Genomic DNA, 17,530 nt, shown 5'->3' on the forward strand with positions numbered 1-17,530 from the left:
GTTTCATCTTTGTCCCCCAGAGTAATACTAATGTTCCAGGAATCTCACTAAATATAAAGACTGGGGTCATCCTATTTTTAATTCTGGTTAAGAAGAAAAAGAAAATTCCACCATCTTTTACTCTTCACTTTGTAACTGGGGCAGTTTGAAGATGCTCAGCATTTCAGTGTAATCTTGATACAGAAGACATGGTCACAGAAAACACTCAGCTTAAGTAATTTTGAGAATAAATGTGTTCAAATCTAAAGAAAGTCTTGCCTGCAGTACTAAAGTCCCTTCCCTCCTGCAACTAAACTCCTGTGTATACGCTGCATACACAGCAATAAATATGATGCTACTACATTTCTGATAAAGATTTAATCTACACACCTTAATAGAAATTTCCATTCATTTAAGGAAAAAAAAATCAGAATCTCAATTTCAAGAAGCAGGAGAGGTTTTAGAAAAACATTACATGGGCTTTTTGCCAAGAAGCAAGGGCATTCTGACAGGGAACTGGTATTAGTAGGTACAGATGGTGAAACAACAGCAACACTCAATTCCTCTGCAGTAAGTCTGCAGACTCACTGATTTCAGGATTTTTTTGCCTATTTTATGCAGTTTAATCTTTGCTATTTGCAATGAGCCTTAGACTTTCATATGAAATCAGTTACAACTGATGGGTTTCTAAACAAAAAACACCAAACCCCAACAATAACAAACAAATAAAGGATCCCACTACAAACAACCAACAACAACAAGAAAAGACAACTCCAAAATAAAACAAAATCCCCAAAACCCAGTCTATGGATTTTGCAGTAAGAATTGGTTTTGTTCCTTTTTTCCCCTTTCATGGGCAGGAATAACTCAGGTTTCCATTTTATAACAATGTTCTTGTTTCTTTCTGCCAGATTTAAACTCTTGTAGTGATCTGTAATAAACAACATTCTGGCACAGCTTAATTTTCAGTCAAATCCCTCTAGGGAACAGAGCGATTTAACATGAAATGTGTATCCCATCCTGCTGCTTACTGTAATCTACTCAGACCAAATGGGGATAAGGAATACTTACTTCACACAAATTAAAATGAGATGGTTTGGCCAAATTTGAACTCCAATGGAGGTATTTGAAAACATTACCCATAATCTTACTTTAGTTTCCCAAGTCTGGCTAATAAAAACTTCAAACTTCTCGCATTTATCACTGTTCCAGTTTCTGCCTCCAAATCCATTTTGCTTAACATAGCATATTGTCAGATTTATAATAAAACCAAAAATTAAGCTGGATGCTAGGTACTTTCTTGAAAGTTTTCTGAGGGAAAGTAGGACTGACAAGTCATATTCATGATCTTAAGGAGAACAAGAATAGTGCATATACTTATTTGTCTCTGAGAGGCTGGAGCTGGGGGAGTGATACTTTTATAAAAAAAGGTTTGTAAAGATCCAAGGTGGCTTCCCCCCACAAAAGAAAATCACCTGAAAACAGCAACCATACAAGAGAGAAAGGAAAAATTATTCAAAACAAACTCTTAAAAATTCTTTATATTATAAACAAAATATCTAGCACACAGTTTTTAAAGTTTAGAGAACTAGAAATAAAAAACTACTGACATGCTTCAGAGTGTAGGTACACTGCTCTTACCTTTCATGGCATTATCCTTTTACAGATACCATGGAAATCTTCTAAATGCTTTGGCATTAAAAAGCCCTGTGTTTATTTTAGATAGAAAGTATGGGACCCAAACAATTTTAAATGTTCAGTAATTAACAGAATTACTGGGGGAATGGAACCAACACCTGCTTTTCTCTTTTACAATTATTCAAAAACAAACCACAAAGCTTGTTGACGTTGTATTAGAAGTAATTATGCATGATACCTTCTCAAAGTCAAAACCAAATAAACCAAGTTGCAAATACCCATGAGAAAAAAAAAATATCAGGATTTCGATTAACCCTACACATTTTAGAGATGATGGAAAACTTCAAGATGAAAATTTTGCTAACTTCAAACAGCAGAGCATTCTAGAAATAACATGTCGACTTTCTTCCTTGTAGAGTGAAAACTCTCAATTACATCTTCAGCACTTTGCAGGTATCTGTATTGGCATTAGTTTATAAATGCTGTTTTATGCTTTAACAGGAATATGAAGTCAAAACTAAGATTTCATTAAATGCTATAGAAGCATTCAATAATCTCTGAAGAATGTATCCTGTGAGTTGGAATCAGAAAGCTGCTTTCCTACTGACCTCCTAAAGTCTTTTCTTATCAATGGAAATATTCTGTGCTTGACAAAACATATTTGAGATTTCCCATTTTTCTGGCACATTCTTGTTCTTTCAGTATTGTACTCACTGCCTTTTTAATAGTATTTTAAATGTAACTACCTTATTCTTATAAGGTAGTTCTTGATTTTGTGGTAGGTATCTAATTTTTCCTGAGATAAGAGAGCTTGGCTTCTGGCAAAAAAATTGTAAGATTTTTCAAAATTCTTTCCTTCTTCCAAGTCAGTAACCATTGGGAACTAGAAAAAAACTGGTCATATAAGCATCTGAACTTGAGTGAGGAATATCCAACAAATTTTAAAATTATATATTCAGTGACTCAAAATTAAATATACAGTAATTTCAAAATTACTCTTATTTTTAACTCAACGTGTTTTATCTCTATTCTGTAGTTGTCATACTTCACATTTTAGTCTTCAGCTACTGTCATACTCTTGGCTGATAGACAGTAGAGCTTTGTTATTTAATTTCTATGCTCTGAACAAGTAACATCTCTGATAGTCTAGACAAAATCACCACATTGCGTCCTGTTGGAAAACAACCCTGTTACAGCACAAAATGTTCAAACTTAAAGTCTATGTGGAACATTTACACATCAGATAGTCCTTTCTTATATTTCTTTTTCCTTATCATAATATAATCTGATTTATGATGATATAGAATTGTGTCTACCAAAAATGCTTTACAGATAATGGTTATTTCCAAAAAGTCAAACTCAATAGCTCACAAGGAGGTTTGAGAGCCAATTAATAAAGGATCAAGTTCTTGGGGAGAGAAAGCATTAAATGCTCTCCACAGTTAGTCATCCAGTTATATCCTCTAGGTGCAACTGCATCCTTCTCTCTCGCTTCCTAAAAGATTGGATATCTACACCTCACAAAAGAGAAAGCAAGAAACTCATAAACTGATTTTTAAAAATTAACAAAATGAATGAACTACAACAATTGTACCTGCAACCACTGGAGATTTCCTGTCATCCAGAAGCTGAATAGCAGTACTGGCTGTCACCACATTGCTCTTGTTGGCAGTTTCTGCAAGGTATTAAGGGGGAAATAAAATTGAAACAATCTATTGCAAAATGAGTAAATTTACAGTGGTTTTTTCCCTGGTTTTAGATAACAGTCTATGTGGATATAGTGTTCTCAAAATAAAACCCACATGCACAGAACATACTGGCACTGCCATTTTAAATTTCCCAGTATGTCAAAACCAAGCTTAAAACACTGAAATGAGTCATGAGGTGTTGCCTCCCCTGCTAAAAGGGGCAGCGAAGGTGATAGCTGGCAGGACTTCTCAAAAATGTGGACATTTACTCTGTTGGACTTGCCCCGCCTAAAATACTTGTTAAAATGTAGTTCTACCTGTGCAAATATTAAATGAAAATTGTCACACCACATCTTGGGGTTTTGCTTACAGCCCCATGAAAGACACACATTGTCAAAGGAGCAGTGAAGCAGCTGCAAATTTCGATGCCTGTTTAAAATCAATATTTGAGATTAGCTACACACTTGGGATTAGACACACCTGGGATCCTTTCAGCATCATGCATGGTTCAGAATTTAGGGAATGACAAAATTACAGACCTGTGCTGAATGGGATTGAGTAGACAAAGCTCCCAGGTATTTGTTCAGCAGCTCTTCTGTACCAGAGTGGAAAATGGTCAGCATTAAAAATGTTCTCCTTATCTTCAGCTGTCAGGAAGTCTCTTGAGATAAAGAGAGAAAGAAAACAATTGTTTTTTGTGGCATGGCACACAATAGTTTTTAGCTTTGAAAGACAAAAAAATGCAATCTTTTACAACAGAAAATGGTTTGGTGCAATTTTTCTAATAACGCTTGTTCAACAAAAGAGTTAAATTTAGTTACTAATTTGTGACACACAATACCTTTTGTTGTGAAAGATGTTAAAAGCACTAAAACACAGTACCTCTAAGTACCACTGAAATTGTTTTTACTGATTTGTACAAATAAAAATGCTTTGTCTAAAAAGCTTTTTTCTTTCAGCACAATATAGGAACTGTGAGCTGCACAAGGTGGAAAAGGCACTGGAGATTTGGCAGTCTGTTTCCACTGGCATTCACTCTTAGGCAGTGAAAAGAAAGGTAATTTTACAGCCTATGTTCATAGGCTGTGGTAGTGGACAGCTAAATACTTTATTCCTCAATAATTTCAGGGAATGTTGACATTTATGCCAAGAACTAGTATAATGTCCACTCTATTGTCCTGGTTTTCTGTCTGACAGTAACAATTGTAATGCTGTTGACGTCACCTACTTGTACAAGAATATCAGTTCTCAGATAAGCTCACAGAACTTTATATTCAATCAACTTTGTTTATTATATATATCAAACACAGATTTTCTTTTATGTGCATAATACCTCCACTAGATTACATGTTCCTCAAGGAAAATGGGAAACTCTTGTATGATGAGGGCTCCTCATCACCCAGTCCAATTCTGTCATTTGACTTTAGTTCAACACCAAAAATATTTTCCACAATAATGATGCAAAATCCCAGAAAAAGCCTGCAGGTGTTTGTTTTCAGGTGGCATAGTAAAAGGTGTAGCATGTTCATAATGATGCTCTGAAGAAGAGAGGTGTGAGGCTGCGAGTGTGTGTGCAGAGAAAGCAAATTTATAGGGTACAGGTGTAAAATAATTCATTGTTCCAAATATTCCAGTCAAAGAAATAAATTAAGGGATCCTAGGATATCTTTATAACTTGTTCTGTGTGAAGAAACAATAGACGAGTTTTATAAAAATAAATTAATTTTTTCTCTCTCTTTTCTTATCTGGCTGTCAGTCAGAGTTTGTTACTTACTGGTTGGTCAGCTGTTCTGGGCCCACAAACAGGTTGATACGAGAGAGTCCAGTCCGTGTCCCAAGGAAGGCAACTTCCACACCCTTGTCAGAGTTTCTGAAACAGTGCAGAACACAAGCAAAGACAATGCTCCAGACAGTAAACAAAGTGCTTCACTGTCTCAGAAAACACAAGTGTACACATTTTTTTGAGAAAGATTATTGTAAGCACAGCTCCCTTATTTATTGATTTACTTTAAAACATTGGTTTTTTTAAGTTAAAGTCATCTGGGTTTTGAATGGCATGCAATGAAATGCTATTTAGACCAAGAATTCCCTAAAAAGCTAAACACAATAAATTTGTAGGATTTGTAGGAAGGGATTATATGGACAGAATAATAGAATAAAAATGTGTGGCATACTATACACAAATTATTTAATAACCTTGACATACACTGATTTTGAGATAGGCAGAAGTTCCAGATCTTGCCTCCAGTCCATTCAACATTTCTGTGCTATATTTATGCTTCAAGTCATAGGTGTGACTACTGCTCAGGAAAGCAAACAGATTTAAAACAGGTAGCTGAGAGTCAAACTTAGTTGCCATCAGGACAGTCTTTAGCCTCTAGAACTCGGGAAAAAAAACGTGGCAGGCAGCTCAGACTGAACTCTTCTGCTGCAGTATTATCAGTATCACACTACTGTAAAACTAATTCTTGTATGGCTGCAAGAACTTCAGTTCCATTACCACAAAACCAGGGACCAGAGCCATTTTATTGTTTCATTAATGAGACAGAATGAAACAAAGCCAGAATCTGAAAGGACTTCAAAAGTCTCCCACTGGCATCACTCCACAGCTGTCCTTATGTTTTGGATCTGTTGTTCCATTGCGTAGGATGACACACCTCTCGACTGCCACAGTATACTCGCATGAAACAATTTTGTATCTTTATCTTCTCAGAGACGATTGGACAACTCTTCAATGAACCAGATCTTATCATGTTGCTTTTACACATTCAGTAGAATCAAATGCTGTACAGCAATGTATTTTTTCATACTTGAAATTCAGGAAAATCTAGTCAGGATAATCTCCAGAATTGCCTTGCAACCACTGTATTTCATGCAAACTGCTAAGCTTAAAACCCTAATAATCTAATATGGATAAAAACTTGTTGCTTAACACCTTAATACAATAGTTCTGGACAATAAACAAATTGAGGATTAAAGAAATTATTCACCAGTGCAAGGTGTTCTATATGTAATTTACTCTGAGACAAAGTACCAATTGCATCAACAATTTTACTAAATTTTGCATTAAATTTCTCAAGTGTCCTTTGTTAAAAATACATATAAGTTGCAATTAGGGTACAATATTACCAGGTTTATTGTGGAAATTGGATAACCTTTCAGCTAATCATCATGACATACTCTGCATGATAAACATTTCAGATTGAACTCAAATTTGGTGGTATTTAGGATCAAATATTATAATATTTTCATGCATAGCATGATTTGTTAGACATTCCACAGGCTCATTAATATAAATAAATAAAAATACAGCCATGATGGATGAATAATGCTGGACACAAAGATCACTTACTCTGATTTATTCAATGCCAGACTGGTCCAATAAGCTTCAATGGGTGCACTCACAACTGCATCAAACAAAACTTCCTGGATCAATTCTTTATCACCTACCACAGTACAATAAAATCAGTAAATGTATGTGCATATAAAGACTTTTTTTAGATGACTAAACAATAAGGTTATCTTACATTTTACTTTATTTTTTCTGTGATATGGTTTCAAACTTCTTGCACTTTAAAGCATTTACTACATAATATTACACTGTATTTTACCACAATGCAGTTTTTCACATATAATTTCATTGCATTAGCATCAATTTTTTGTCAATACACAATGATACCTCACTTCACATAACACATTCATGTATATATTATCTAATGCTCATGTCTGCATGTGCCATAGATTACAAGAAGTAGGTCTAGTAACAGTCACAAAAGCTCTGCATTTCTACAAACATACAGAACATGCACCTATCTAAATTTTTTATTCTGCTTTGCAGTTCAGAAATTCTAATTACATATGCATCCTCCCTAAAATACTTATGAAATATCTTGTATATTCTTTAAAGGTATGATGCAAAGATTGATTCCCATCAGTCCTGTTCAATTTATAAAACCAGATGGAGAGAAAATTTTGCATAGGACAACTACATCATCTGAACAGAAACCCAAATGTTTGATACAGGCACATCGTTTACAGTAAAAGTCAAAAATTTGTACCGTAATTAACACTACTACTAACACATCATTAATTCTAATAAATAATAATATCTTTACTGATACTCCGGGAAAAGCTCAAAACCAAATGAAATTGCAAAGCAACATCAGCTAAGCAATCCTATCTCAAATCACTGGCTGAACTAAGTAGAGCTTTGCATTTCGTAGAGAGCTAAGTAGGACAGTTTTTAGCTGGGATAAAGCCTGCAAATCCATGGTTAACAAAGTACTTGCATTGGAGCAGGGGCTCTTTTCCTGTGAGGTAGCGTTTAATTGCTTCTAACTGAGTCATCTGCCGGTGCTCAGGGTGTAAGTCAGTGTTGCAGTAGGACCTGTGAACACATTGTCAAAACAGTAAAAGGTTACATGTACAAGCACAATCTTTCTTTGTCTTAGAACATAAAGAACTGGCCTCTGCAAGCACGACAATATGAAACCAAGAAGGGTAACAGACACTAATTTCATGCTTTATTTAAGGCTTACCATTCATCTGCTAAAGATACATCAGGGTGCTCTAAATCATGTAAACCTGTAACAGGAATAATAATGGGTTATTTAGGGAGAAGTCTGGGTAACAGATGGTTATTTGCATACACTCCATAATATAAACCCTTCTTGGAAAGTGCATTATTATCATAATGAAATAAATCACATAAACTATGTTCAAATACGCTTAAGGGTCTAACAAACTGTCAAAACTAGTTAAATCAGATCTAAAACTGAAAATGTAAGAAAAAAAGTTTGGACTGATATTTTTAACTTATATGAGTTACTCACATATCTAAAATTTAGAAGACAATTTGAGCAAAGACAAACGCGAAATGGTAACAGACTCCTGTTCATACTCCCTCATTCTTTTTGGCAGTAAAGTTCTTTATGCTAAAATATACACTTCTCATTTCATGTGAGTTGTTCTCCTCTCTTATAAAGAAAAAAATCATTAAGAACAATCCCCTCAAAATCTAAGCACACAGCCCACGAACACAGACAGCAATTTATGGGATTGTTCAGAAAAGGTTTTTTGTACTAACAGGTCACACAAATGCTTGTAAATAAGAACTGTATCATTAGTTATATAGCACAATAAAAATGTACTTCATCAATTTTAAAAACTCTTAAAACACTTATCAATAGACAATAACCAAATAGGGTTCAGAAGGCAGCATCTGTGTTTAACCCCCCAGAGCACATAATGAACAATGACAGAGTAAGCGTGACTAAAGCAGGCAGGGAAGCCAAACCTGGAATTTAACTGTGGTCCCTGAGGAGGACAGTGAGGTGCAGTGAGAGAGAATCAGTGAAGGTAAGAGTGGGAACTGTTAGTTATGGTTCTATTAACCATTCCGGGGGTGCATCTGGGACTCAGGCTGACTGAGATGTGTGGCTGGATTAAAGAACATAAGTGAGAAGGCTGTTGGAAACAGTCTGTGGAGTGAGTAGCTCCAAGTCTCCTGTTGTGCCTTCTTTGTAGCTGCTGTGCAGGTACTCAGATCTCAAGGAGCTTCTTTTTATATCTCTCCTGAGTACAAGGACATATTCATCTCCCAAACTACAGCTGAAGAACAAAGACCTGAAGAAATTAACTGTCTTGTTTAACATCACTAACAAAACAAGAGGAAGAAGAACCAGAAATAGAGACTTCAGCATAAAATCTGAAAGCATTCCTCTACTGAAACACCTATTGCTCAGCAGCTTCTAAAATTTTCAACCTTTCCTTTAACCTTCTGAAATGCCTTCACTCTTCCTTCTTCTTCAGAAACCTTCTTGCCAAGCAACTTTATCACCACACACAGTTGACTTCTCAACTCATTCAGCTAGGGACTTATCAAAAAGCACAATCAAAGAACAGGTCTTTCCCTGGGTACCTCTACTACTATTATAAACATGTAAATCCTTGTAGCTAATGCACAAACCAGTTATAGCTCTGAGATTTCACAATGTGTAGTCTGTGATCAAAACCAATAGCTGTCACAGTGTTCTTAGGGGTTACTTCATTCAGAAAGCACTACAAATAATTAACTTTGGGCTATGAGTTGTCCTCTGGAACACTGAGAGAAGAGGATGGAAGATGATCCCATCTAAAGAAGATTCACTAACAGTCTGACTGTGCTTAAAACCCTGTGAAGTAAAAGATCTTTAAAGAAAAATGAAAAGTCTAATTCCCTTATGGAATCTGTAGACAAGGAACTACCAAATTAACACTAAAACTATTGTGTAAGCCACACGAGAAAGTAGGTACCTTACCTTCTTCTACAGTTACATTCCCTCTGAAGAAGTATTTTCCATGTCCTCTAGAGAGAGCCACACCTAAACTGTGCGGAGAAATAAAGCAGACCTTGAAATCTGTGAGACAAACAATAGCAGACATTCAGAGCTATTTTCATTTTTAACATTTCCAGCTCATGTACCATGATTAACTTAAAACTGTTTGTTTAAAAACCCTCACCAATTATATTTATTGTTCAATTAGCTACTTCAACGATGTCTCAGTTCTGATGTCCCTGCCACAATTGGCTGTATTTATGTGTGCTTAGAGGTGCAGTAAACCATTATTCCCTGGCAAACTAACAAATGAGCCCCTCTAAACTCACTGCTGCTCCCTCAGCATGAGATTTCTTCAGCTGAGCCTTGAACATGGCCATGGCCTTATAAAGAAGGAGACAGTTTTTTGTAAATCAGACTAAGCTCTTGAGAAACTACGGAAGTGTGGGAATGGATGGAGCTACTGAGAGGAAAAGAATTTCAAATGTGACAACAGCATCATGACTCCTCCTGGACTAATTTTTCTGTGTTTCATATTTTTAGCTAGTATAGCTCTTTTGTATTGACTTCAGCTTCATAAATTCTCAACAGTTATATGCCATGGTTTTCAGTCTACCATTTAAAACATCCAGCTTTAATGAAGTGGCTGGGGGATCCCATGCCTCTTTCTGTTGAACACAAACACAGAATACCTTCTGGCATTCATTCATTGAAGGGGATTATCTGGAGTTAGGAATCTGCAGTAATCAGCAAGACTGCAAATGCATGGGCTAGTGCTTGATGTACATGGAGAGGCACCAAATCCAAGTGCACACAAGCTGCAATCAACAGCTCAGTCTGGGAAAGGGATGAATGCTAAACATCTTTGTCACTACAGTGTGCAGTTATCCCAAATCTACACAACAACCCAAAACTAGATACATACCATGTTGAAAAAGGACAGTTTTCCCTATATTTCTGCCCTTAGCTCCATAACTCACACTATATACATGTAGGTAGCCTCATTTCTGTTTACCTAACAGGGCAAGAGTGCCAGTGCCAAAGAAAAACAAACAAACAAGAAGAACAAAACAGCAACCAGAAAAAAAATCCACAAAATAAAAACAAAACAAGAAACCCACTAAGTATTACCACCCATGAATAAATTTTAACATGCATTAGAGGTCAGAGAAGTGTGCCTGTAGTTTCTCTGTGTGTAATGGAGCTCAAGTTATGTGAAATTCTTCCATTGAAGAAAACTTCAGTTGAGTATCATAACTGCCAAACTCCTGCCTTAAGTGCAAAGTACAGTTAGAGCTCTTTTGTTAGTGGTTTATTTCTAGTTCAAATATGAGCATTTTTAGAGTGACTACCTGTTTTTCTTTTCCTTTTTTCCTCCTAAAATGCATGCCAAAATTACCGGCTTACTTGGTTTTAGTTATAGAAATACACTGAAGGTAGTTCAGAGAAAGAAAACATCCAAACCTCAAATTGGAAGTGAAATACTATCTCATGTTACATTACATTCTTGTTGTGGAAAAAAAAAATAAAATGGGGCTCAAGATGTAGTTACTTAAATGGATTATAGTATTTATAGCTCTCCAAGTACTTGCGAAAGCCTTTCGTTCAATGTAAACCTCAACTGAATATTTTTTCAATGAAACGTAAGCCATGACAAACACTGTGAGTTTGCCTGTGTGAGCTTGCACAAACTTTCCATCCCTGGAAAAGCTGAAAGGAACGCTGGTAGGCTCCTTTTCCTTGCTATTTTCAGCATTGTCCAGGGATATTTCATTGTCAGCTTTTGCTGATGAGCTTTTAATGAGTTCACAAGCTCTGTATAAGCACAAATCCAATGAGTTGGATGAAACGTCCATTTATTATGGTCAGCTCTACCTGAATGGAGTACCCTTGATATCTGTATAATAGTAGTCATTTGTCATCACCAGGACCCGCTTCTAGATTCCGAACAAGAAAGTCAGAAGGGAGAGGGGAAGAAGTTAGTTTGCTATAAGAAATGTATAAAACATCAAGTGGTTAGTCACTGACATAATTAGAAGCAAAGTTTACATTCAGTGAGTGAAAAAAAAATATATACTGCAGGAACCATATTGAAAGAGACCTTAAAAATAGTTTAAAAATTATCTGCTTGCTTTATATTTAGTTGGAATAGTATTTTAAACATTGTACCCCTTTGTCCACTGTCTTCTTCACTTCCATGGAGAATTTTCCTGTTTTCCGGTTCACCATTGCATTTCGAAGCTGAAATGAAGGAAATGTGTGTCAATTCCTTTATTTGCTTTTTTCAGAAATCCTTTTAACTCTGAGCTCTCCAATACACTCATTTGGCCTGAGCAGCACTGAATTTTCTCTAATTTCTTTATTTTTCAGTAATTCTACTGCACACTGGAGAACTCATTTACAGATTTTATTAGTGACTGTATAGGCCAAGGCTCCTGCCATACAATTTCAAGCTAAGGTACATAAGATAGGAGCTCTCAGCATCCTTCATAGTAAAATACCTTTTTGTGTAGTAATCTGGATTTTATTTGGTATGAACAGTGTAACTGACTACTATTCTGCATTTACTGTATGGCAAGGCAAGGACTAGATTCTTAGCTGGATTTAGCTGGTTAGACCAGGACCCTGTGTTTTAATACATTAACAATGACTCAGATAACAAGAAAGCAAAACAAGAGAAAACCCCATATATCTTACACCATTTATTCTGCTTGAGAATCCACACTGAGCTGCATCCTTAATCAGAAACTTCATTCTGACTGCATCAAAAATTAACACTAGCCCATGAAAACCAAAATGACAGTCCATTTGATGCCATTTGATCAGTAACATGACCCAGTAGGAAAGCACAGCTGCAGTGCTCTGCAATTCCCTCCAGTTGTCCTTTGGTGTCCAGGCACCCCTTGCAAGGTATTAAATTTTAGATCTGTAGTGGAAGCCCTAGGCCAGTCACAGTTTATAACAATTGGCCTCGACCTTTCAAAGTCTTCCAAAAGACATTTTAAATCCCCTTCAAAAATATGTTTCATTGTTTTATAACCCAAAAATTCAGAGAAGCTAGGGAAAACAGAAAACAAATGGAAAAGGGTTTATACACAATGATTTCACTTCTGCTCTGCAAGTTAAATCTGTTACTTTTTAGATCATCACTACAAACAAACACTCTTTTCCCTTAACTTTTTTTTTCTACATGAGCTACAGACTTCTAAACCTGGGAGCTGCAAAGTCCCTGGCCCATTATCCCTAAAAACTCTGTCCTTAGCACACCTTGGTGCTCCCTGCCTCCCTCCCAAAGGACACACCACCTCTTTCTTAGGTGAACACGCCATGCTGATAAAAAGAAGAGTGAAAAATCCCACCAGCCATCGCTCAGGCCTGTAAGCCAAAATGACCATCAGTGCCCCCAAGGATGAGGACAGGCCACCCCAGCACAGCTGGTCTGAGGGAGGGCAGGGTCTCTGGGCAAAAACTGAGGAAGACAAGACAGGTTTTTGAGAAATCCTCAGCCTTCAGATTTTGAATTTCCCTATTTATCAGTTCACTTTATGGAAGAAATAAAAAAGTTGCTGTTTAACACTTACACGACCCATAAATGGAAATATTTAATTTGAACACTCCTAAATTTACTTATGGAAGATGTGAGTTATTTTGCTTTTTGTGGGAAAAAATCACCTATAGATCTCCTGCAGCTGTAATTTTCATTGCAATTTGAAAATTCCACTATTGCAAATCAATTTAGTATTTAAAATATTGACAAAATGAGTATTTTTATGTCTCTTCTATTGCATATCTATCTAAACACAATTTTGGACATCATGTTCCTGCTGATGAGTATCTCCTATTCTACAGTACCTCATGCCAGATTGGGCAATTCAGTGGAGTTTTAATGAGAAATTGTGAAGACAGATGTATCAATGTGCTCTGCAGGCTGAGTTAGTATGGAGGGAAAAGCGAATCACCAAACTTTCCAGTGAAATATCTAGTTTTATTCTCACAAACAAGTTAAACATGGCTGACCTATCAAAAACTGCAAACTTTGCAGCTCTTTAAATTTAATTCTAGGGCATCTAGATTTGAATTAACAGTCTTACTCTTCTGTCAGTGAGTGTAAAAGATTAATTTTTAGCTGGAGGGATATATAAAATAAAGCATATATTTTACTGTAGATTTTTTTTAACAATACATAATAGGCAATTCTGGAAATAGTTTCCTATTTTAAGTTTTGTGGTTTTGGACTTGGAGAGCTGGTCTTAATTAACCATCTACTTTCTAACATTTACTGAACAGTTCCATTTATCTTTAACATGGTTTTCATTTTTCTCCTATTGGTGCCTGCAGTTGTCTAAGACCCATTCCTCCCACAAGCCTCAGGCAAGTCATAGATTTACTAAAAGGATCTCCAAACTCTCAGTGGTGTTTAAGATCAAGTCTGCATGTGGGATTTAGAGTTTTACTCTTCTTTTTTTTCTTTTTCTTTCCTTTTTTTTTTTTTTTTTTTTTTTGTTTCTGCTTGCTGTGATTGCATTTCTTGGCTTTGTAATCCAGTTTCTCAGCTCTTCTGCAGTTTCATCTCCCTCCTCAAATGCATAAAATAAGCACTGCCTCAGTTGGCTTCAAGCCCTAAAACATCCATTCATGGTCTTTTTTTTTATTTGGAAAAAAAATATTTCATTCAGCTAGAAATTATAACAGAAGAATTTTAAGTGAGTTAATGAGAAAAAGGTTCCTCTTCAAATTGAAACTTTGGTACTGTGCATTTGCAAACCTTGCTGGAAGATACCATTAACTTAACAAGCTCATGCTAAAAATTATGTTTCTAATAAAATGCCTTAACACCAAGATAGCAGGTATTGTTAACCTGGAAAATGAGCTGATATATTTATGACAACAATATTTCATGGTGAAAAAAATTCTAACCTTAGTTTGGCCACCTTTTCCTCATTGCATCACCAGAGAAAACCCGTGTCTTCGCCTTTCAGAGTAATAAGCATTATTGCTCCTTCAACAAAGTATCTTTCAATCAATTCCTAACAACTCAGTTTCACTGCTGCAGTATGAGATCATTCTATATTCTTGGAAAACTATGTAACCATTAAATTAATGTGGCAAAAAGCAAGAAAATGTCTTAATCAGCTTCTACATAAGTGTTTCATGGGAGAAAAATATACCAGTAGTAGTCTGTGTTATTAAAAGCAGCTATATGAATACATTAATTCTTTCCCTCTGCAGTTGAATAAACAATGCTTTACTACTCAAGCTTGGAAAAAATCAAGAACATCAAGTTCAAGGTGAAGCAGAGCCACATGTAGCTTGTTTCTGTGTTACAGTTAAAAATTAATTTTTAAGAAACATGTTTTATAGGTGAAAGAAAGATTCAGATGAAATGTTTGTATATGTTTTTCATCGAAATTTAAAATAAAATTTTTGCAGCCTTCATGTAAGACAAAACTCAAATTTTGTAAGAACTTTTCAGAACAAGTGACAGACCTTAGGGGTCACAATCAAAGGCAGTACTTAGAGAGAGCTGAATCTGGACTTTCATGTGTACTCAGAATCTCATTTATAAAATAAAACTTGATTTTCAACACCACAGAAATAGTTCAATGTTCCATTATCTGAACCACTGAACTTGTCCTAAAATATGATTTAAAAGAGAGGATTAAAAATGTGAAAATTAAGCAGATGTAAAGAAAAAAAAGAAAACAAACCAAGAAGAAATAACAAGAAGAATAATCATGAAAGTTTAAAGACAAAAAATCATGAAGGTTTAAAATCTATGGGTAACTACAGCAATAACATTTGAAAGGACAGAGAAAATTTTAAAAGGTCATTAGCAGAGAAACTGGTAGACTAATACGTGATCAAAGATAACAGAAAAAGCAGTGTATAAAACATGAGGCCAATGGGATTGCTAAGATTGCAGAAGGCTGCTACAATAGATGAAAATCTTATGAGGAAACCTTAAATAGTGTGTGCATAGAAAATGACACAAAGCTATAAAAACGTTGAAAAATTTGTGTGTGCACTCCAACACAAAACTTCAACTTAGGAAGTGAAATGGCCTCTGAGGAGAGGCTGAGGACGATCTATCACCTGGTGAAACAGACGTTGCTTAAAACATAGATGAACTGTTTCACTATTCACCAAGGGGGTGGAGAGCAAGGAATGCAAGATATATATTTTGTAAGGGAGAAAGAAAATATAGACTTATGTCAGAACAGGGATCAAGAAATTAGGACATCTGAAGACTGACAAGACTCCGGGGGCTGCTGTACGTGATCCATCCCAGATTTCAGAAGGACATGACAAAGTAAATATGGGAACCTTCAGTGGACGTATTCAAACCTCTGGAAAAGTTGAGGTATGAGGGACTTGAGAGAAGCTAACACAGGACTGATATTTGAGAAGGGATTGAGGAGACATCTATGAAAAATACAGACATGCAGTCGTGACTTTGGCAGGAGGGACCTTCTGGGAAAAACAAAATTACGGGACAGAAAGGTGAACACCTGGAAAGTTACGATTTAATTAGGGACAGTCAGCGCAGATTCACACAAAACGAATCATGCCTAACAAATCAGATTTATAGAGGAAGTGATAGAAAGAACAGGCAAAGGTTAAGCCATGGACATAAGGAAAGCTTTTGATACAGTACTGCAGAAAAGGCTAAGCCTGAGAGGTAAGAAAGAATAAGATAAAGAGTGAACTACAGAGTAGACGGAGCACTGAAAAATGAGCTTAATGGAGAGCATTGTGTGCTAGACACAGGACTCATGCTCCTGCAGCTACCCATGTGTCTGAAATTAGAGTTTGGAGTGAAACTCTGCTCTGCGCACAGGTCAAAGAATCCAATTTTGTTTATTCATCTGATGTTTTTTGACTTTGTACATTACGTAAAAACCTCCCATTACTTCCATTAAGGAAAGAAGGATCTCATGGAAAAAAGTTCAACTCATTTCTGAGTTTCAGCCCTAGGGAGACATTCTATTCCTGTTTCTAGTGCTTCTCATTTCTATTTGCTATCCAGCACAAACACACAATGGGATGCAGGGAGACTGCAAAGATGATGAGTTTTACCAAAAATAAAGAGTCTGCGATTGTGGTATATGCATATGTAAGGAAGAAGAAATGCAAAATGGTTATAAAATTCTGAATGAAATAAAAGAGACTATTGTCCTTCCCTTCCTGAGAGCAGTCAGGTGGCCTCTCTAAATGACTAGTCTAAACAGTCTCCAGGTACAGTACTGGGATGCAACAATGTCTTCTGACAGGGTTTTAAAACACATCACTTACCACATCATCTCTGTCTTCCCACTCCACCTCAGAAAGGTCCACACTACTGTAGTTGGGCTTTCTTCGTTTCTTTCCTTCTTCATACTGGTATGAAAAAGGTAAAATAGTTAGCATATCCTGTTTTATTTGCACAACTATTTTTGTATCAGAAGATTTAAGAAATCTCTAAATGCATGCTGATGGTCTGCAATATATTTAGCAGTAGGTGGCTTAATTCACACAAAGTGCACCATACTGCTGCATAAATGCTGCCTGTGAACTAAACCCCTACATCTCATGATTATTTGCATGATCTCTTGCCATGATGCAGAGCTTTTCTTGATGGACACTCAAGGAGGTCAACTCAGCTGCTGTACCTCCTTCTCCCCATATGGAAAATACATGAGACCTTGGGTCTTGCAGTTTATGTTAAATATCTCCAACTGGCTCTTTCAGCTGTACAGGAAGCTGTATTTACTATAATCTTATCAACAAAATGTTTACCCATTTCACTTCAAACAAGATAAAATGCAAGTCTTGGCGAAGTATGGTGTTAGCATTTGCTGATACTTCATTTTATCTACAACATGGGGAAAAGTAACACAGTAATAATGATAATGTAGGGGGGTTTATCAC

General features: G+C 36.1%; 1 protein-coding gene across 2 annotated transcripts in view; it reads right to left on the reverse strand.

Moving 5' to 3' along the window:
* CACNA2D3 (calcium voltage-gated channel auxiliary subunit alpha2delta 3) overlaps nt 1-17,530 on the reverse strand; it is a 397,930-nt gene that overhangs the window by 76,965 nt on the left and 303,435 nt on the right. For both annotated transcript variants that reach the window (XR_010744448.1, XM_066326744.1), the window contains exons 17-26: nt 16,916-16,999; nt 11,792-11,863; nt 11,498-11,559; nt 9,605-9,672; nt 7,844-7,889; nt 7,595-7,692; nt 6,658-6,751; nt 5,080-5,175; nt 3,845-3,966; nt 3,212-3,292 (exon numbers count right to left, since the gene is read on the reverse strand). Coding sequence is in view for 1 of the 2 variants with exons in the window: in XM_066326744.1 (XP_066182841.1) it covers nt 3,212-3,292; nt 3,845-3,966; nt 5,080-5,175; nt 6,658-6,751; nt 7,595-7,692; nt 7,844-7,889; nt 9,605-9,672; nt 11,498-11,559; nt 11,792-11,863; nt 16,916-16,999 (823 nt within the window). In the remaining variant the exon portion in view is untranslated. The remainder of the gene's footprint in view (nt 1-3,211; nt 3,293-3,844; nt 3,967-5,079; nt 5,176-6,657; nt 6,752-7,594; nt 7,693-7,843; nt 7,890-9,604; nt 9,673-11,497; nt 11,560-11,791; nt 11,864-16,915; nt 17,000-17,530) is intronic.

The sequence above is a fragment of the Sylvia atricapilla genome, chromosome 11 (genome assembly GCF_009819655.1).
Source record: "Sylvia atricapilla isolate bSylAtr1 chromosome 11, bSylAtr1.pri, whole genome shotgun sequence".
In the NCBI taxonomy this organism is placed as follows: Eukaryota; Metazoa; Chordata; class Aves; order Passeriformes; family Sylviidae; genus Sylvia; species Sylvia atricapilla.